At 37.7% G+C, this 21,277-nt stretch overlaps 1 protein-coding gene across 4 annotated transcripts in view; it reads right to left on the bottom strand.

Moving 5' to 3' along the window:
- RNF169 (ring finger protein 169) overlaps nt 1-21,277 on the bottom strand; it is a 106,385-nt gene that overhangs the window by 24,075 nt on the left and 61,033 nt on the right. For all 4 annotated transcript variants that reach the window (XR_002079972.2, XR_002079974.2, XR_002079973.2 and 1 more), the window contains exons 3-4: nt 13,855-14,001; nt 9,489-9,607 (exon numbers count right to left, since the gene is read on the bottom strand). Coding sequence is in view for 1 of the 4 variants with exons in the window: in XM_019449819.2 (XP_019305364.2) it covers nt 9,489-9,607; nt 13,855-14,001 (266 nt within the window). In the remaining 3 variants the exon portion in view is untranslated. The remainder of the gene's footprint in view (nt 1-9,488; nt 9,608-13,854; nt 14,002-21,277) is intronic.

Below are 21,277 nucleotides of genomic sequence, written 5' to 3'. Positions count from 1 at the left end.
AAAACAGATGTAAACAATATAACTGAACAAGAATTTAGAATCATAGTCATAAGATTAATCGCTGGGCTTGAAAAAAGCATAGAAGACAGCAGAGAATCTATTGCTGCAGAGATCAAGGAACTAAAAAATAGTCATGATGAATTAAAAAATGCTGTAAATGAGGTGCAAAATAAACTAGAGGTGATGAGAGTGAGGACTGAAGAGTCAGAGGGGAGATTAAGTGAAATAGAAGATAAAATTATGGAAAAAGATGAAGCTGAGAAAAAGAGAGATAAAACAATTCTGTTCTACGAGGGGAGAATTAGAGAACTAAGTGATTCAATAAAACAGAACAATATCTGTATCGTAGGAGTTCCAGAAGAAGGAGAGAGAGAGAAAAGGGCCGAAGGAGTATGTGAACAAATCATAGCTGAGAACTTCCCCAATCTGGGGAAGGAAACAAGACATTGAAATCCAGGAGGTACAGAGAACTCCCTTCAGACGTAACTTGAATTGATCTTCTGCATGACATATCATAGCAAAACTGGCAAAATACAAAGATAAAGAGAGAATTCTGAAAGCAGCTAGGGATAAACAGGCCTTAACCTACAAGGGTAGACACAGAAGGGTAGTAGCAGACCTATCTACTGAAACTTGGCAGGCCAGAAAGGAGTGGCAGGAAATTTTCAATGTGCTGACTAGGAAAAATATGCAGCCCAAATCCTTTATCCAGCAAGTCTGTCATTCAGAATAGAAGGAGAGATAAAATGTTTTCGCAGAGAAACGAAAACTGAAGAAATTCATCACCACTAAACTAGCCCTACAAGAGATCCAAAGGGGGACTGTGAGTGGAATGTTGCAAAGACCACAAAGGATCGGTGACATCATTACAAGCATGAAACCTGCAGATAACACCATGACTCTAAATCAATATCTTTCAATAATAACACTGAATGTAAATGGACTAAATGCTCCAATCAAAAGACATAGGGTCTCAGAATAGATAAAAAACAAGACCCATCTATTTGCTGCCTACAAGAAACCCATTTTAGACCTGAGGAACCTTCAGATTGAAAGTGAGGGGATGCAGAACCATCTATCATGCTACTGGAAGTCAAAAGAAAGCTGGAGTAGCCATACTTATATCAGACAAACTAGATTTTAAACTAAAGGCTGTAGCAAGAGGTGAAGAAGGACATTATATCATAATTACGGGGTCTATCCATCAAGAAGAGCTAACAATTATAAATGTTTATGCACAAAATTCAGAAGCACCCAAATATATAAAACAATCACAAACATAAGCAATCTTATTGATAAGAATGTGATTATTGCAGGGGACTTTAATACTCCACTTACAACAATGGATAGATCATCTAGACAGAAAATCAATAAAGAAACAACGGCCCTGAATGATACACTGGACCAGATGGACTTGACAGATATATTCAGGACTTTTCATCCTAAAGCAGCAGAATACACATTCTTCTGGAGCACACATGGAACATTCACCTAGATCACATACTGGGTCACAAAACAGCCCTCACTAAATATAGAAGAATTGAGATCATGCCATGCATACTTTCAGATCACAATGCTACAAAACTTGAAATCAACCACAAGAAAAAGTTTGGTAAACCTCCAAATGCATGGAGGTTAAAGAACATCCTACTAAAGAAAAAATGGGTCAGCCAGGCAATTAAAGAAGGAATTTAAAAATATATGGAAACAAATGAAAATGAAAATACAACAATCCAAAACCCTTGGGATGTAGCAAAGGCAGTCCTAAGAGGAAAATACAATGCAATCCAGGCCTATCTCAAGAAACAAGAAAAATCCCAAATACAAAATCTAACAGCACACCTAAAAGAACTAGAAGCAGAACAACAAAGAAACCCCAAAGCCAGCAGAAGAAGAGAAATAATAAAGATCAGAGCAGAAATAAAGAATACAGAATTAAAAAAGAAACAACAGAACAGATCAATGAAACTAAGAGATGGTTTTTTGAAAAAATAAACAAAATTGATAAACCCCCTAGCCAGACTTCTCAAAAAGAAAAGAGAGAGGACCCAAATAGATAAAATCATGAATTAAAATGGAGTTATCACAACCAATCCCTCATAAATACAAGCAATTATCAGAGAATACTATGAAAAATTATATGCCAACAAACTGAACAACCTGGAAGACATGGACAAATTCCTAGACACCAACACACTACCCAAACTCAAATGGGAAGAAACAAAAAAAATTGAACAGACCCATAACTAGTGAAGAAATTGGATCAGTTACCAAAAATCTCCCAACAAGTAAGAGTCCTGGGACAGATGGTTTCCCAGGGGAATTCTACCAGACATTTAAAGCAGAGTTAATACCTATCCTTCTCAAGCTGTTCCAAAAAACAGAAATAGAAGGAAAACTTCCAGATCATTCTATGAAGCCAGCATTACCTTGATTCCCAAACCAGACAGAGACCCCACAAAAAAAAGGAGAATTACAGGCCAAAATGCCTGGTGAACATGGATGCAAAAATTCTCAACAAGATACTAGCAAATCAAATTCAAAAGAATTATTTATTCATATATATATATATATATATATATATATATATATATATATATATATCCCTGAGATCAGGAACATGATAGGGATGTCCACTCTCACCACTGTTGTTTAATACAGTGTTGGAAGTCCTAGCATCAGCAGACAACAAAATGAAATAAGAGGCATCAAAATTGGCAAACAAGAAGTCAAACTTTCACTTTTTGCAGATGACATGATACTCTACATGGAAAACCTGAAAGACTTCACCAAAAGACTGCTAGAACTGATACATAAATTCAGCAAAGTGGCAGGGTACAACACCAATGTACAGAAATTGGTTGCATTTTTGTACACCAATCATGAAGCAACAGAAAGAGAAATCAAGAAACAGATCCCATTTACAATTGCACCAAGAACCATAAAACCCCTAGGAATAAACCTAACCAAAGATGTAAGAGATCTGTATACTAAAAACTATAGAAAACTTATGAAGGAAATTGAAGAAGACACAAAGAAATGGAAAAAACATTCCATGCTCATGGATAGGAAGAATAAATATTATTAAAATGTCAATACTACCCAAAGCAATCTACACAATACAATCCCAATCAAAATTGCACCAACATTCTTCTTGAAGCTAGAACAAACAATCCTAAAATTTGTATGGAACCACAAAAGACCCCAAATAGCTAAAGTAATACTGAAGAAGAAAACCAAAGCAGGAGACATCACAATCCCAGGCTTTAGCCTCTACAACAAAGCTGTAATCATCAAGACAGTATGGTATTGGCACAAAAACAGACACATAGATCAATGGAATAGAGAACCCAGAATTGGACCCATAAATGTATGGCCAACTAATCTTTGACAAAGCAGGAAAGAGTATGCATTGGAAAGAAGACAGTCTCTTTAGCAAACGGTGCTGGGAGAACCGGACAGCAACATGCAGAAGAATGAAACTAGACCACTTTCTTACACCATACACAAAAATACACTCAAAATGGATGAAAGACCTAAATGTGAGACAGGAAACCATTAAAACCCTAGAGGAGAAAGCTGGAAAAACCTCTTTGACCTCAGCTGCAGCAATTTCTTGCTCGACACATCTCCAAAGGTAAGGGAATTAAAAGCAAAAATGAATTATTGGGACCTCATCAAGATAAAAAGCTTCTGCACTGCAAAGGAATCAACAAAACTAAAAGGCAACTGACAGAATAGGAAGATATTTGCAAATGACATATCAGATAAAGGGTTAGTATCCAAAATCTATAAAGAGTTTACCAAACTCAACACCTGAAAAACAAATAATCCAGTGAAGAAATGGGCAGAAGACATGAATAGACACTTTTCCAAAGAAGACATCCATATGGCCAACAGACACATGAAAAGATGTTCAACATCACTCCTCATCAGGGAAATACAAATCAAAACCACACTGAGATACCACCTCACACTGGTCAGAGTGGCTAAAATGAACAACTCAGGAAACTACAGATGCTGGTGAGCATATGGAGAAATGGGAACCCTCTCACACTGTTGGTGGGAATGCAAACTGGTGCAGCCGCTCTGGAAAACACTGTGGAGGTTCCTCAAAAAATTAAAAGTAGAACTACTTATGACCCATCAATAGCACTAGGAGGAATTTACCCAAGGGATACCGGAGTGCTGATGCAGAGGGGCACAGGTACCCTAATGTTTATAGCAGCACTTTCAACAATAGCCAAACTATGGAAAGTGCCTAAATGTCCATCAACTGATGAATGGATAAAGAAGATATAGTTTATATATACAATGGGAATACTACTTGGCAATGGGAAAGTATGAAATCATGCTATTTGCATCAACGTGGATGGAACTGGAAGGTATTATGCTGAGTGAAATAAGTCAGAGAAGGACTGATACATGTTTTCACTCATATGTGGATCTTGAGAAACTTAACAGAAGACCATGGGGGAAGGGAAGGGGAAAAAATAGTTACAGAGAGGGAGGAAGGCAAACCATAAGAGACTCTTAAATACAGAGAACAAACTGAGGGTGGATGGAGGGGGTGGGGAAGAGGGGAAAATGGGTGATGGGCATTGAGGAGGGCACTTGCTGGGATGAGCACTGGGTGTTGTATGTAAGCGATGAGCCATTGGAATCTACCCCAAAAACCAAGAGCATACTTTACACACTGTATGTTAGCCAATTTGACAATAAATTATATTAAAAAAAAATAACTAATAAAAATAATTGAAAAAATAAAAACAAACCCCCTCCCCCTCAAAAAAGATCCTTTTCAGATCTAAGAGTCTACATTCTAAAAGAATATAACAAAATAGCAGCAGTAACAGTCACTGAATTATCATGTGGCAGAAATCTTGCTGGGTACTATTTACTTAAGATACAATTTTATATGGAATGGCAGTACTGGCATTACTGCATCACTTTCTTCTTCTTCTTTTTTTTTTTTTTTTTTTTTCATTTTTTAAACTGGAAAGAGGATAGATGGTTAAATTATATCCTTTTTACGGTTAGGCCCTAGTTCCAAGAAGAATCCAAAGTGACTTACTGCAAAAATACATAAAAACTGAGCCTTAACAGAGGATATAGATCACATTAAGTAATAAATATGGAAAAAGTATACCAAAAAAAATTTTTTTATTATAGGCTATGTTGAAAGTCATGACGATTGAATTGAAAACTCTGTCCTAATCCTAAACTTCCAGATAGCAAAAGCAAAGAGGAAAATGCAAGTGGACATGTAGCCTTTTGAAAAGATACCACCTCAACAGAGAAAGTTTTCCAGGCTGAGCTTTTAGAAGAATTTGCAATCAGGTTTGGTTTGATTCTAGTGGTGAAGAAGGGAATGAAGAGTGTAGGGAAATAAATTTAAACCAATTTTTCAGATATTTAAAATAAAAGTTTAACTTTACAATTATATATCTTATGGTTTAAGTTAATTAAAAAAAAAATTTTTAATGTTTATTTTTCAGAGAGACAGAGTATGAGTGGGGGAGGGGCAAAGAGAGGAAGACACAGAATCTGAAGCAGGCTCCAGGATCCGAGCTGTCAGCACAGAGCCCAACACAGGGCTTGAACTCACGAACCACAAGATCATGACCGGAGCTGAATTTAGACGCTTAACTGACTGAACCACCCAGGCACCCCTCAAGTTAATTTTTCTCAATTAACATATATTTTGTGATTAACTTAGAAATGATCTTGGATTAACTATTACTCTGCCTACTTGAAAGACGTTTCATTTTCTTTTTTTTTTTTTAATTTTTTTTTTCTAACGTTCATTTATTTTTGAGACAGAGAGAGAGACAGAGCATGAACGGGGGAGGGGCAGAGAGAGAGGGAGACACAGAATCGGAAGCAGGCTCCAGGCTCTGGGCCATCAGCCCAGAGCCCGACGCGGGGCTCCAACTCACGGACGGCAAGATCGTGACCTGAGCTGAAGTCGGACACTTAACCGACTGAGCCACCCAGGCGCCCCAAGAAGTTTCATTTTCAATAAGGCTCTAGAATTTTATGAATAATACTCCAAAGCCCTCTTTGCTTTGAATTTTTCGAATAAATGGAGACAGAGCTGTTGGCAAGACTCATAGCCAGACTCAACCAATGCATTCCGTCCAAAATAGCTATCCTATCAGGCTTACTCACTCTTACCTCCATGCCTTTGGGCTTAAGACAGAAAACTTTACAAAGTAGGTAAGTAAAACAAATACAGATTGATTTCCTTTAAATACAGTTGTAAAAACTTTCAAAGCTTTGGGGCACCTGGGTGTCTCAGTTGGTTAAGTGTCTGACTTCAGCTTACTTAGGTCACGATCTCATGGTTCATGGGTTTGAGCCCCGTGTTGGGTTCCACACAGAATCCCTGCTTGGGATTCTCTCTCTCTCCCTTTCTGCCCCTCCCAGAGACTTGTGCTTTCTCTCTCTTAAAATAAATAAACTTAAAAAAAAAAACAAAAAAACAAAAAACTCTGAAAGCTTTTACATATGACCTCTCTTTAAGAAAAGAACTTACAGAGAAGACCTATTCTCTTGTTGTTTGTTGCTTAACACATGGAAAAAAAATGCATGTGAAATATCCAGAAACGATTAACGATGCTAATACGTTTTTTAATGTGGTAAAATATATATAACATGAAAGTTACCATTTTAACCATTTTAAGTTTACAGTCACATTGTTGTGCAACATCACCATGCTAATTATTTTTTAATATATCCGTATGCTACATCTCATTGTGTTAGAGTAAGCAGTTAGTTAGGCTTTAACAGGATGCCTGGAGGCCAACAAAGGAGGTGGGGCTCGCTAGCCTAGCAGGGAAGTTAGAGACCTTTGCTGGCAGCACAACAAAAACAAACCCACAGAAGCCAGATCAAATCAAACAGGCCCAAGATGAAGAAGGCCAGATAGAGATGCAGACCAAGTAAGGGAGAAAAGGTATGAAATCCTGCTCCCAAGAAATCCCCTCCCCAAGTAATAAATATTCCACCCCCTAGTTAACAACTGTCAATAAAAGAAACCCAAACCCCAGGGTGAATAGCTCTCCCTTGAGCTTGCCTCCTCTCACATCTTGGAGAGCATACTCTCACTTTAATAAACTTTTCTACTTGCACTGCTCAGCTGTTGTGTCTGGTATATCCTCGAATTCTTTCTTGCAACAAGACCAAGAGCCTTCGGAGACATCTTTGAGATGAGGGTTCCGGGTCTCCCCAGTTCACATGCAACAATTTCAGCACTAACATGTCCAAATTGTTTTTCTAAGTATCTTTTGGAACTGAAATTTAAATATTTTCTTATCTAAGGAAAAAAGTATGTTGACTAAATAAGACAGGCAATTCACAATATTATGGTAATAGATTTTCCAACCTAAGTTTTCCAGGACATCAGCAAACTATGTCCTAAAAAGATAAGCCTACCAACCAAATCCAATGAATTATTTTAATAACTGTACTTCATTAATAACTGAACTCAGCCCACAACCTTGGACATTTGGAAAAAATGAATGCTGAAACCCAGAAATGTGTAAGACAAATCATAAGCATTCCTTAACAGTAAGATGTTAAGTGAATGTTTTCCTATAAATTAGTCCCATTGTGGCTCAATGATATACAGTAAGGGCAAGGATGGGCCGAGGAGCAGGAAAATAAGATATGTTACAGATATTCCAGAGCCACACATAACTGAAAGCATACCTCTGCATAAGGGTACCCTTTAGAGAAGAATTTTCTAAGTTCCTTGCTAGGCATTTCTAAGTAATGACATATTAACCTGCTACCCTCTTTAAAAGAATGAATTACAAGAGTAGAGACTAGAATTGGTGATAAGTAATTCAATGGCACAATTGATCAATATCCACTCCAACTAATTGGGGCAATTTGACCTTAGCATATTTGGATTTCAAGACAAATTTCTCTTTTTTCCAAGTCATTTCAAATTTATGAGATATTAATTAACTTATCACAGACTGCCTAAAAGCAACATTTATTTGTTTCAGTAAGTATTTACTGTGACTTGACTAAAATGAATGACATGATCTGTTTCTCTTCTCAGTAGACCTCTAATAATCATTAAAATATGCCTTCTATAAATGGGGGCAATCCATATATATACAATCAGCAACTGAAAAATCCTTAGTCAAGCAGTCTTGAATTTTTTAACTTTAGGGGGCATCTATAGTTCAAGCTCATATGCACAATGCAAGCATTTCATCTTTACCATAAATGGAAAGTAAACTGGCTTATATCTCACTTATTGGGTTCTGATTACATCAATCAAACCTAAGTGGTTACAATACAGTGGCCATTAAATGTCAAATGAATGAATAAATACTCTAGGAAAGAGCCTTCCTGGAAGGAGTTGCCATTACCTGCAGAAGGGGAGGCCTTTAAGGGAAGGGGAAGGGGGAGGGGGGAGGTTTAATTAAGTCTATTCTCAGAACAAGAAAATCAGACTGCTCCAAAAGAACACACACAAAAAGGATTTAGATATAAACATTACATCAGGAATCATAATAGTACATGCATTATACATCTTAAACTTGGTAGTTTTGGGGGTCATATTTATTAGTGATTAGCAATAAAAAAACTTAAAATGGAACCAAGTATATGTCCATAGGGGCAGCAAAAAAGAGAGATCTACTTCACAGTGCTGCTGGGAAGAAAGAGAGGAACCCTAGATATAAGGGTGAACAATGCTGGTTTTAACCAAAAACAGATAACAAAATGGCATAAAGATTGTGTCTTTTCGTCTTTATATTAAAACAGAGTGCATGGTATATAGTAGCTACTCACAAAATGTCTGTTGAATGAATGATTCCTTCTTACTTCCTTCCCCCATTTCTTCTTCCTTTCTTCCTATTTATCACTCCTTCCCCCTTCCTTTCTTCTCTCATTCTCTTTTCTTCCATCATTCCTCCTTCCTTCCTTTTCCTTCCATCTAGCGCTTCATTATTCCCTCCATCATCCAACATCCATCCAATTTCTCCCTCCTTTCATCTCCACAGCCTGCAAAGTCTAAAGTATCAAGAGATTTCTTGACAAGGTCTTAAAAACTTTGCAGTTTGTCTTCTTGAAACCTATTCAAGATATATTTTAGTTCTAGGCAGTGAAAATAAAATCAACTGTGGCCTCACTTCCTACTAAGAGAAAAAACTCCAGAGAGAGAATCGACGGATGTTAGCAGAAGCTGACATTGTTGTTCCTTCCCAAGATAGAAAGATCACACTTTGTAGCACAGAAAGTAGCATAATACTACTCTGAGGATACCAGAAACAAGTAAAAATTACTTTTAGATCAGCCCCTTGTTCCTAGTCCATATTTGAAAACCCAATTCCCACATCTTTCCCCCATTCCCACCTCTCCCTCCCAAAAGTAGCTACAACAAATACTTTTGCTCCCCCTACTCCATCCCTTTAGTCTCATACTCCAGAATGGAAGAACCTTGACTGACTTTAGTATCAGTCTCTTACCCTGCCAGGAAAGCTAAGGAGTAGGAGTTGTTCTTGGAAACAAATGCCGAGCGATGTGTCTGTGTCATCTTGCCTCGGGAAGGTTCTTCGTTCTCTGAATCTGAGAGGCGTGCAGGACACTGGCAGGAGACAAGGGAGACAACATTGTCTATTTGTGTTCCCATGGAATCTCCCATAGCTATTGTTCCACGTCTATTATATGTCATTTCTCTCTAAGCACCAATGTTTCCAACCGCTTCTTGGAGATCCCAATCTGGATATTCCAAATAGTTCAAACTTAATATATCCAAAATTAAATTCAGTATTTTCCTCTCTAAGCCCCACTACCAACCCATCTAGAAGCCTCAATGTCATTATGACTCTTTCCTTTCCCTTTCTTCAAAGTCACAGAAACACTGCATAGAGGTTTTGAGTACCCCCAACGCTTCTAAATATTTTATTTCATTTATGCTTTATATAGGTCCTATTAAGAAGGGATTACCTTTCTTCTACAGATGGCAAACTGAGGCCCAGAATAATTAATTTGCATAGGACTGTAGAGTTAATAAGTAGCTAACGCTATTACTTAAATCCAGAGTGTCTGTCTCCAAGTGCCTTCATGCTAGTTCCACTCTACCCCATTCTACTCCTGAAATGCCTTTCAGACAGAACTCCTTCCATGTATACTCATTGTCATTGCCTTTCCTTAGATTCTCATCCTCTTTTTCCTGGACTGTTGCAATTATCTACTTACTGGTCTTGTTCTCTCCAGCCTTTTTTCCCTCTAATCCTACCATACTATTAAGCACACAAATATAATCCTGTTACTCCCCTGCTTAACTGTTGGTTAAAGGATAAAGTGGAAACACCTCAGTATGATACAATAATCTTCAAAAACTAGACCCAACCTTCTTTCATAATTTTTCTCCCACCAGGTCTCATAAAGGGAACTCCTTGAGCTCTAGTACAACCAAACTACTTTCTACTCTCCATGTACCATCAAAGACTTTCAAAGGCTCTGTTCTGAACATGCTACTCCCTTTGCCTAAAACTCCTATTCCACATTCTCTGCCTAAAAGAAATACTCATTGGCCCTTCAGAGGCATCTGAAATGTCACTTTCTCTGCAAGGGGTTCTAAATACCCCTAGAATCAGATTTTTCCATCTTGTTGATACTCATTCAGTTACCTTCATTTTATTTTAGAGTCTTATTTTGAGTCTTTCAATTTACGTTTGAAGTTTCTTTACACGTACTTAGAAAAGAGGTCTGGAAGGTTATTTACCAAAATGTTTCTAAGAGTTACCTCTAAATTGTTAGATGACAAGCAGTTTTTCACTTTTTGCTTTATAATCTTTGATAAGACTAAATTGCTATACCAGATTGTTTTCCAACAATTCACATTATTATTGGTATTAACCATACCATAACAAATCATAGATTGTCATGTCCATTTTATTTCCACTCCACATTGATAACAACAGATGGTAATATCTTCTAGAATAAGCACTTTCTTCCCTCCATTGAATTGAATTTGATAAACATGTACCCAACACCTATGATGTACAAAACAGTGTAGGAGATTTTAAAATAGCTAACTCAATTTTAAAGATTGAGTTAGATTTTAAAATAGATTTTAAAATAGCTTACTCAACAAACTTATAAATCTAGTAGAGAAACACAAATACACAACCATAATCTAAGGGAGAATGAAATAAATCCTGTAAAAGTTACAACGTTGGGAGGGGAGAGAGTAGATGATAGGAGTAGAGAAACAAGTGAGGAATCCCTAATAGGTTCCAGGAAGGTGACACTTTGGAACTGGGCTTGGACAGATGAACAGCTTTCAAACAGGTAAGCAGGGTGGCATTTCAATTAGATGAAAATGCAAGAGAAAAACTCTAAAGAAAGAAAAGCATAAAGCTATATATTTGGGGGGAAAGTAAACAGGTCTGTTCTCTAGAATTTGGGGGTATGAGCAAGGATGGAAGATAAGTTAGAATTACACTAAGGACTTGAATGTTAGAGTAAAGAATTCTCATTTACTTTCATAGGAAATGAGGTGTCACCAAGTCTTTGGGAGCAGGAAAGCAAAATGATCTGTTCAGCTCTAATCATAATGTTCTCTCTATAAAAAACAATCCTTCAGCTGGCTTTCCACTGAGACCACTTGAGCTTCTCTTATGTCCCCATTTGAACGTAGTCTTGGCTAAACTAAATGAAATTATTTTTTTAACACCAAAAACTCTTAAGACATATTTAAAGCAAAATCAGAGCCATGTAAAAGTCCTCAAAACAGACAAAAGCAAACAGAAAAAGAGGTAAAATAGCAAAAATCTAAAACTTTAAGTGTTCATAAGTGAGATTTTATTCAATGTGTTTTTGTATATAAAATGTTTTGAAACTGGGGCGCCTGGGCGGCTCAGTCGGTTAAGTGTCCGACTTCAGCTTGGGTCATGATCTCACGGTTTGTGAGTATGAGCCCCATGTCAACCTCTGTGCTGACAGCTCAGAGCCTGGAGCCTGCTTTGGATTCTGTGTCTCCTTCTCTCTGCCCCTCCCCCACTTATGCTCTGTCTCTATCAAAAATAAATAAATGTAGAAAAAAATTTTTTTTTATGTTTTGAAACTTACTACTACCAATAAAAACAAATCTGAGGATTTATACTTCTGGATTCCTTTTAAGATTACAATCAGGTTACAATTCCTTTTAAACTAACAAAATGCAGTTGATTTCTATTTCAAAGTTGGTAGTGGCAAAAGAAAAAGCAATTAGAGCAATTTCCTGGCCTTGACATGAATTAATACGAGAGATCTTTTCCTGGATGAAACTTGAATCCGGCAAGGCCAAAAACAGCAGGTTCTTTCTATCAAAGGACCACAGTGAAGGGTAAGCTCTCTTTGTCAAGACTGGTTTGTCCTAAAGAGAAAGGTCCTTCTGGATCATTTTGCCTGAAGGCTCTAAAGGACAGTCCTGTTGGGGTAAAGAGGCAAAGGTTGCTGTCTAGAGATCACAGACCACAGTTGGGGCTACTAGTCAGAAAACACTGTAGGTGCAAGACATGTTTTATTCTCGCCATCCTAGTTAAACTGCATACTGTCCAGTAGCAGTCTTTTTCCTTTTGTAGTTCCCAATGAACAGAGCATTAAGAGTACACAAGCATTTCTTATTTGTTAAATTGAATCTTATGGAAGAGTGAAACCCTCTAAAATGCAAGTGATTGGTTTTGATAAGAATTAAATAATAACAATTATTATTATAAATGGGATAAAAAATGCACATGCATGTTGATAGCAGCAATTACTATTGATCCAAGAAAGCTTAAGTAACTTCATTTCCTGAAGGTCAGGAAAAATACCTTTGCAAAGAGTAAAGCCAAAACACAGTGAAATTAAGTAACCTGGCCAAAGTCGTACAGTCCGTTACAATGCTGGGATCTGTTTAAGGAGCAGACTTCTGAAGGTGCAGAAAAAATTTTTTTCCTTCCATTCTATGTTCTCTGTATTAAATACAGTAAAGCTTTTATTAATTCCAGCTTATTGGGAAGCTAACCTGAAATACTAACAAGGCTAAATCACAAACTATTCTAAAAGATTATGACACTAAAGATATTGTAAGTACACACAGCAAGCAACAGAAAAAGGTCTGATCCAGTAAGATTTAACTAAAGAAAAAAAACCCAATTGTAATTATCCATTTGAGCATCCAGTAGGCCTTCCAAAAGTGCTTTCATACATACATTAAATATACCATTTACAACCTTTTTGAGTAATTTGCTTGGTAAAAAAGTGATGAAAACAATTCAGGCAAGATTTGCAAGATTAGAAGTCTAGAGTTAGTTTAAACTAAGGGTTAGCGTTAGTTTAAACTAGGTAACTTAGGGTTAGCTTAAACTAAGTAATCTGATATTGAAGTCCTACCTTATATCTAGCACTGTGTTGCTTAAGGCATTAAAAAGAATAAAAGGAAATCAAATACAAGCTTTAAGGAAACCTAGTTGAGAATATAAGATGTACAAAACTCAAAGGTCAAATCACAACACAGAAGTCAAAACGACAACACACATGTAAGTAGTATTGAATAGAACAGTATTGAATAGTAGTGAATAGTATAGAATACTCCACAAGTAGTATCCTGTACTAGGTTTTTCCCCTCACTCACTTTTTTTCCCCACTGTTCCTTAATCTTTTCACCCAAGTCTCAATTGTCTCATTCAGAATTATTTTCTCCAGCTGTCATCGAGACACTAAGTTTTTCACTACTCTTAAACTGCATACTCAGCGACTCTTCTGGTCTCATAGCTCACAAACATAGGTTTGCAGATCCACATCACCTGGGATAATTACTGATTTGGGGCCAGATGTCCATCAAAACGGTGATCTACTTACATGTTCCAGATTTGATTTCAGTACTAATGGCTCATCTCTCTTTTTCTGTTCATCCATTTTTCTTTTCCCTGTTTCTGTATCCTCTGATAACAGCTTGTGGATTTGATCTTCAGAGGTTTTCTCCTCTTGCAACTTTTCTTCTCTCAGCTAAAAATACAAATCACACCGAGAAGGAGAGTTTTAGGCAACCATAGACTTCAAAACATTTTTTACTCAGTAGTCTATTAGAACAAACATCACATGGAAGTTTGAGACTATTTTTCTTATTAGATATAGAGCCCTCTTAATTTTTAAGTAAGTCTGCTTTCACTTGACTTTTGCCAAACATACACTGCATGACTTAAGATTTAACTGCTCCGCATTCTTAAGCAATATGAAATGATAAAAGCTAAAATAATATGCATAATCAAAAAATAAGATTTACTCACTTAGCCAAAAAAGGCTGAACCTAAAAACTTTCCTCGTTCCCAGAAACCAGATAAAACTACATTAGTGAGGAGAACAGCCAAGATGTAGGCCACAGAGGGCCAGGGGTCATTGGTCCTAGAGGCAATAGAAAAAATTATCACAGTTTCAATGTCCTGCAATTTATGCCATTATCTTGTGGTCCAGAGGACAGGTCAAAATACATTGTTTACAAATAAATTTAAGGCAGAAGCCAATGCTCCTCATTTGGAGGTGGCAGGACATTATGAACATAAGATGAGCATTGGAATAAAAACTCGGGTTCCAGTGGGTCTGTACTTATTACCAGCTGTGCCATCTTGGGCAAACGAAGCATCATATGCTCACCTACAAAATAGGGATAATGCTACTTACTTTGTAGATACTGTAGTAAGAAATGAATAATAATATAAAGGATTTAATGTAGTGTCTTGCTGTGTACTTACAGTACATTAAGAGTTTCCTTTTATTTTCCTTTCACTGCCCTAGGGTTTTCATAAAACTTAAATGACATAAGGTATATCAAGGCATTACAGGCTACTAACTTTCAATCATACTTGCAAAAAAAATAAAGCTAAAGAACAAATATTTTGCATTGGTTGTCGCCTCAGGGTTAAAAAGCAAAACCAACAATAAAAACAATTAAGATTTAGTCTTCGTCCCTGAAATGCAGCCAGATCAACACTAAACCAATCTTGCACAACTAGAAAACTGATTTGAGGATTAACACAACAATCTGCACAACCTGAACTACAGAACTTGGCAGGTGTGCAGCACAGAGAAGTGAACTGGGGGAGAGAGAAGCCGTGGAGGGGAGGAAACTATTTTTGCTTCTGGAGAGAGGATGGAGAAGGCAGGAAGAGTACGGGAAAGCATCCTTCCCCCAATCCCTGAAAGCAGCTGGAGAGAAAAGAAAGAGTATGCAAGGGACTGAACAAAAAAGGGAGAAAGGAGAAAGAAAAGGGTTTAAATTCCATTAACACTTTATAAACAGGGGGAGTGCAGAGTCTCAAACTCCATAGCTAGATACCTGGTAGTGCTCTGGTGGGAAGGGCGAATCCCCAGGAGCAGAGAGCGAGGTCCAAGGGGTCCTCAGGCCACACGGGGAGAGCCAGTTCCCCGGCCGGGGGACATTTCATAGAGGCTGTGCGACAACCCCACAGGCAAAGGTCCCAGAGGACCCTGGAGAAGAACCACATTCAATGGTGCTGGAACAAGGGCATTAAGGGGGAAGGCTGGTGCCAGATGTTTTGTGATTTACCATAATCCCTGAAACGCTGCTGCTACACAATCACATGAACTTTTTCTGCTGTGGGCTGGCACCCAGTTGCAGTCTCTGGGCATCGGCAGCAGCACAGTCCTGCGAATGTTCCTGGCGGGCAGGCACCCTATCATTGATTGGTGAGACCCTCCCCCAGAGGGTCAGAACAGGCCAAAGCTGCAGTCCCTCAGTAGTAAGGGGCTGGGAAACATAGCCACATCTGAGACAAAACTCAGGAGGGAAGTGCCTCCTGGCAGCCTGACAGCTTGGTCACAGTATAAAAGCAGAGAGTGGACGGAAGCCGGAGGCAAAGGAGGGGTGCTTGACTGCCAGTCGGGGAGAGCACAGAGTTCTGATACTAGAGACTGGGTAGCTGGGTGACGCCATTTTCACCCCTCCCTCACATGCGCATACACACCTACTTGCACCACGACAACCCACCCTAGTAAGCTAAGCAGCGCCATCTAGTGGAGAATGGAGCTGTTACACTAAGCCCAGTCCAACTGGGCCAACCTCGCTCTTCAGGAACTCCTCAAGTCTCTCTGCCTGCTTAGTTAACGGACTATAAAGTGCTTCATAGTTTGACTGCTAGGGGAAACCGTTGTAATTTCAATCATATTTCAGTCTGTTTGCTAGTCCATCTATTCACTTTTTTTTCTTTTTCTTTTCTTATTCCTGAATACAGAAAGAGAAAAAAATTATTTTTACTTTCCTCGCTTCTTAAAAATATTTTTAATTTTTTTCTACTATATTTTTTACTTTTTTTGTAAATTTTTCAAATTCTAATTTGCTTCCATCATTTCATTTTATTCTATTCCATTGTATTCATTTTTTCAACTTTTCAAACGTTTTCCTTTTTTTCTTTCTTTTCTTTTCTTTCCTTTTTTTCTCTAATCTATCAAGGTCCTTTCAACAAAAAGACCAAAACACACCTAGGATCTAACTTCCATTATTTGATTTTTTTTTTGGTGTTGTTTTTAATTCTTTAATTGTAATTTTTGTACCTTATTAATTCCTTTTCTCTTTCAAAACGATGAAATGAAGGAATTCACCACAAAAGAAAGAACAGGAAGAAAGGACAGCCAGGGACTTAATCAACACAGATACAAGATGTCTGAACCAGAATTTAGAATCATAATATGAATACTAGCTGAGGTTGAAAATAGATTAGAATCCCTTTCTGCAGAGATAAAAGAAGTAAAAGCTAGTCAGGATGAAATAAAAATGCTGTAACTGAACTGCAATCTTGAATACATGCCATGGCAGCAAGGATGGATGAAGCAGAGCAGCGAATCAGCGATATAGAGGACAAACTTATGATGGAGAACAATGAAGCAGAAGACAAAGAAACTAAGGCAAAAGAGCCGATTTAAGAATTAGAGAACTCAGTGACTCATTATAAAGGAACAACATCAGAATCATAGGGGTCCCAGAAGATGAAGAGAGAAAAAGCGGTAGATTCGTGTGAGCAAATCATAGCAGAAAACTTTCCTAACCTGGGGAAAGACACAGACATCAAAATCCAGGAAGCACAGAGGACTCCCATTAGATTCCACAAAAACTGACCAACAAGGCATATCATAGTCAAATTCACAAAATACTCAGGCATGGAAAGAATCATGAAAGCAGCAAGGGAAAATAAGTCCTTAATCTACAAGGGAAGACAGATTAGGTTTGCAGCAGACCTATCCACAAAAACTTGGCAGGCCGGAAAGGAGTGGCAGGATATAGTCAATGTGCTGAATCGGAAAAATATGCAGCCAAGAATTCTTTATCCAGCAAGGCTGTAATTCAAAATAGAAGAAGAGATAAAAAGTTTCCCAGACAAACAAAAATTAAAGGAGTTCATGACCACTAAACCAGCCCTGCAAGAAATTTTAAGGGGGACTCTCTGTGGGGAGAAAAGATGGGGGAAAAAAAGACCAAAAGCAACAAAGACTAGAAAGGACCAGAGAACACCACCACACCACCAGAAACCTCAACTCTACAGGCACCATAATGGCAATAAGTTCCTATCTTTCAGTACTCACTCTAAACATCAATGGACTAAATGCTCCAATCAAAAGACACAGGGTAACAGAATGGATAAGAAAACAAGATCATCTATATGCTGTTTACAAGAGACTCACTTTAGACCTAAAGACACCTTCAGCTTGAAAGTAAGGGGAATGGAGAACCATCTATCATGCTAATGGTCAACAAAAAAAGCCAGAGTAGCCATACTTATGTCAGACAACCTAGACTTTAAGATAAAGACTGTAACAGAGATGAAGAAGGGCATTATATCATAATTAAGGGGTCTATCCACCAAGAAGATCTAACAACTGTAAACATTTATACTCCAAATGTGAAAGCACCCAAATATATAAATCAATTAATCACAAACATAAAGAAACTCATTCATAATAATACCATAATAGTAGGGGAATTCAACACCCCACTTACAACAATGGACAGATCACCTAAACAGAAAATCAACAAAGAAACAATGGCTTTGAATGACACACTGGACCGTATGGCTTTAATAGATATATTCAGAACATTTCATCCTAAAGCAGCAGACTATACATTCCTCTCCAATATACATGGAACGTTCTCCAGAATAGATCACATACTGGGACACAAATCAGCCCTCAACAAGTACAAAAAGATTGAGACAATACCGTGCATATTTTCAGACCACAATGCTATGAAACTTGAAATCACCCACAAGAAAAAATGTGGAAAGATAACAAATGCTTGGAGACTAAAGACCATTTTACTAAACAATAAATGGACTAATCAAGAAGTTAAAGAGGAAATTAAACAGTCATGGAAGCCAATGAAAATGATAACACCACAGCCCAAAACTTCTGGGACGCAGCAAAGGGGGTCATAAGAGAGAAATATATAACAATCCAGGCCTTCATAAAGAAGGAAGAGAGGTCTCAGATACACAACCTAACCTTATGCCTTAAGGAGCTGGAAAAAGAACAGCAAATAAAACCCAAACCAGCAGAAGACAGGAAATAATAAAGATTAGAGCAGAAATCAATGCTATCAAAACCAAAACCAACCAAACAAAAAAATAATAGAAGAACAGATCATTGAAACCAGAAGCTGGTTCTTTGAAAGAATTAACAAAATTGATAAACCCCTAGCCAGTTTGATCAAGAAAAAGGAAAGGACCCAAATAAATAAAATCAAGAATGAAAGAGGAGAGACCACAACCAACACAGCAGAAATAAAAACAATAGTAAAAGAATATTATGAGCAATTACACACCAATAAGATGGACAACCTGGAATAAATGGATAAATTCCTAGAAACATATAAACTACCAAAACTGAGATAGGAAAAATAGAAAATTTGAACAGATCCATAATCAGTAAAGAAATAGAATTGGTAATCAAAAATCTCCCAAAAAACAAGAGTCCAGGGCTGGATGGATTTCCAGGGGAATTCTACCAAACATTTAAAGAGGAGTTAACACCTATTCTATTGAAGCTGTTCCAAAAAATAGAAATGCAAGGAAAACTTCCAAACTCTGACTATGAAGTCTGCATTACCTTGATTCCAAAACCAGACAAAGACCCTGCTAGAAAGGAGAATCATAGACCAATTTCCCTGATGGACATGGACACAAAACTCCTCAACAAGATACTAGCCAACTGGATCCAACAATACATTAAAAAAATTATTCACCACGACCAAGAGGGATTTACACCTGGGATGCAGAGCTGGTTCAACATCTGCAAAACAATCAATGTGATACATCACATCAACAAAACAAAGGACAAGAGCCACAGGATCCGATCAATAGATGCAGAGAAAGCATTTGACAAAACACAGAATCCTTTCTTGATAAAAACCCCCCAAGAAAGTAGGGATAGAAGGATCATACCTGAAGATCATAAAAGATCATATGAAAGACCCAACACTAATATCACCCTCAATGGGGAAAAACTGAGAGCTTTACCCCTAACGTCAGGAACAAGACAGGGATGTCCACTCTCACCACTGCTATTCAACATAGTATTAGAAGTCTTAGCCTCAGCAATCAGACAACACAAAACAATAAAAGGCATCTAAATCGGCTAGGAGGAGGTCAAACTTTCACTCTTCACAGACGACGTGATACTCTATGTGGAAAACCCAAAAGACTCCACCAAAAAACTGCTAGAACTGATCCATGAATTCAGCAAAGTGGCAGGATGTAAAATCAATACACAGAAATTGGCTGCATTCCTATACACTAACAATGAAGCAACAGAAAGAGAAACCAAGGAATCAATCCCACTGACGCACCAAAAATCATAAAATACCTAGGAATAAATCTAACCAAAGAGGTGAAAAATCTATACACTGAAAACTATAGAAAGCTTATGAAAGAAATTGAAGATAACACACAAAAAAATGGAAAAATATTCCATGCTCCTGAATAGGAAGAACAAATACTGTTTAAAATGTCAACACTACCCAGGCAGTCTACATATTCAGTGCAATCCCTATCAAAATAACATCAGCATTCTTCATAGAGCTAGAACAATCCTAATTTTGTATGGAACCACAAAAGACCCCGAATAGCCAAAGCAATCTTGAAAAAGAAAACCAAAGCTGGAGGCATCACAATCCCAGACTTCAAGCTGTACTACAAAGCTATAATCAGCAAGACAGTATAGTACTGGCACAAAAACAGACACTCAGATCATTGGAATGGAATAAAGAACCCAGGAATGGACGCACAAACACATGGCCCACTAATCTTTGACAAAGCAGGAAAGAATATCCAATGGAATAAGACAGTCTCTTCAGCAAGTGGTGCCGCGAAAACTGAACAGCGACATGTAGAAGAATGAACCTGGACCACTTTCTTACACCATTCATAAAAATAAACTCAAAACTCAAAATGAAAGTTCTAAATGTAAGACATGAAGCCATCAAAATCCTAGATGAGAAAGCAGGCAAAAACTTCTCTAACCTTGGCCGCAGCAACTTCTTACTCAACACGTCTCCGAAGGCAAGGGAAATAAAAGCAAAAATGAACTATTGCGACCTCATCAAAATAAAAAGCTTCTGTACAGCGAAGGAAACAATCAGCAAAACTAAAAGGCAACTGATGGAATAGGAGAAGATATTCGCAAATGACATATCAGATAAAGGGTTACTATCCAAAATCCATAAGGAACTTATCAAACTCAATGCCCAAAAAACAAATAATCCCGTGAAGAAACAGGTAAAAGACATGAATAGACATTTCTCCAAGGAAGACATCCAGATGGCCAACCGACAATGAAAAAATGCTCAACGTCACTCATCATCAGGGAAATACAAATCAAAACCACAATGAGATACCACCTCAACACCTGTCAGAATGGCTAACATTAACAACTCAGGCAACAACAGATGTTGGTGAGGATGCAGAGAAAGAGCATCTCTTTTGCACTGCTGGTGGGAATGCAAGCTGGTGCAGTCACTCTGGAAAACAGTATGGAGGTTCCTCAAAAAATTAAAAATAGAACTACCCTACGACCCAGCAATTGCACTAGGCATTTATCCAAGGGATACAGGTGTGCCATTTCGAAGCGGCACATGCACCCCAATGTTTACAGCAGCGCTATCAACAATAGTCAAAGTATGGAAAGAGCCCAAATGTCCATCGATGGATGAATGGATAAAGAAGATGTGGTATACATATACAATGGAGTATTACTCGAAAATCGAAAAGAATGAAATCTT

The sequence above is a fragment of the Panthera pardus genome, unplaced genomic scaffold, assembly GCF_024362965.1.
Source record: "Panthera pardus isolate Hobbes unplaced genomic scaffold, ASM2436296v1 HiC_scaffold_12, whole genome shotgun sequence".
NCBI lineage: Eukaryota > Metazoa > Chordata > Mammalia > Carnivora > Felidae > Panthera > Panthera pardus.
This window is presented reverse-complemented; position numbering and strand designations above follow the sequence as displayed.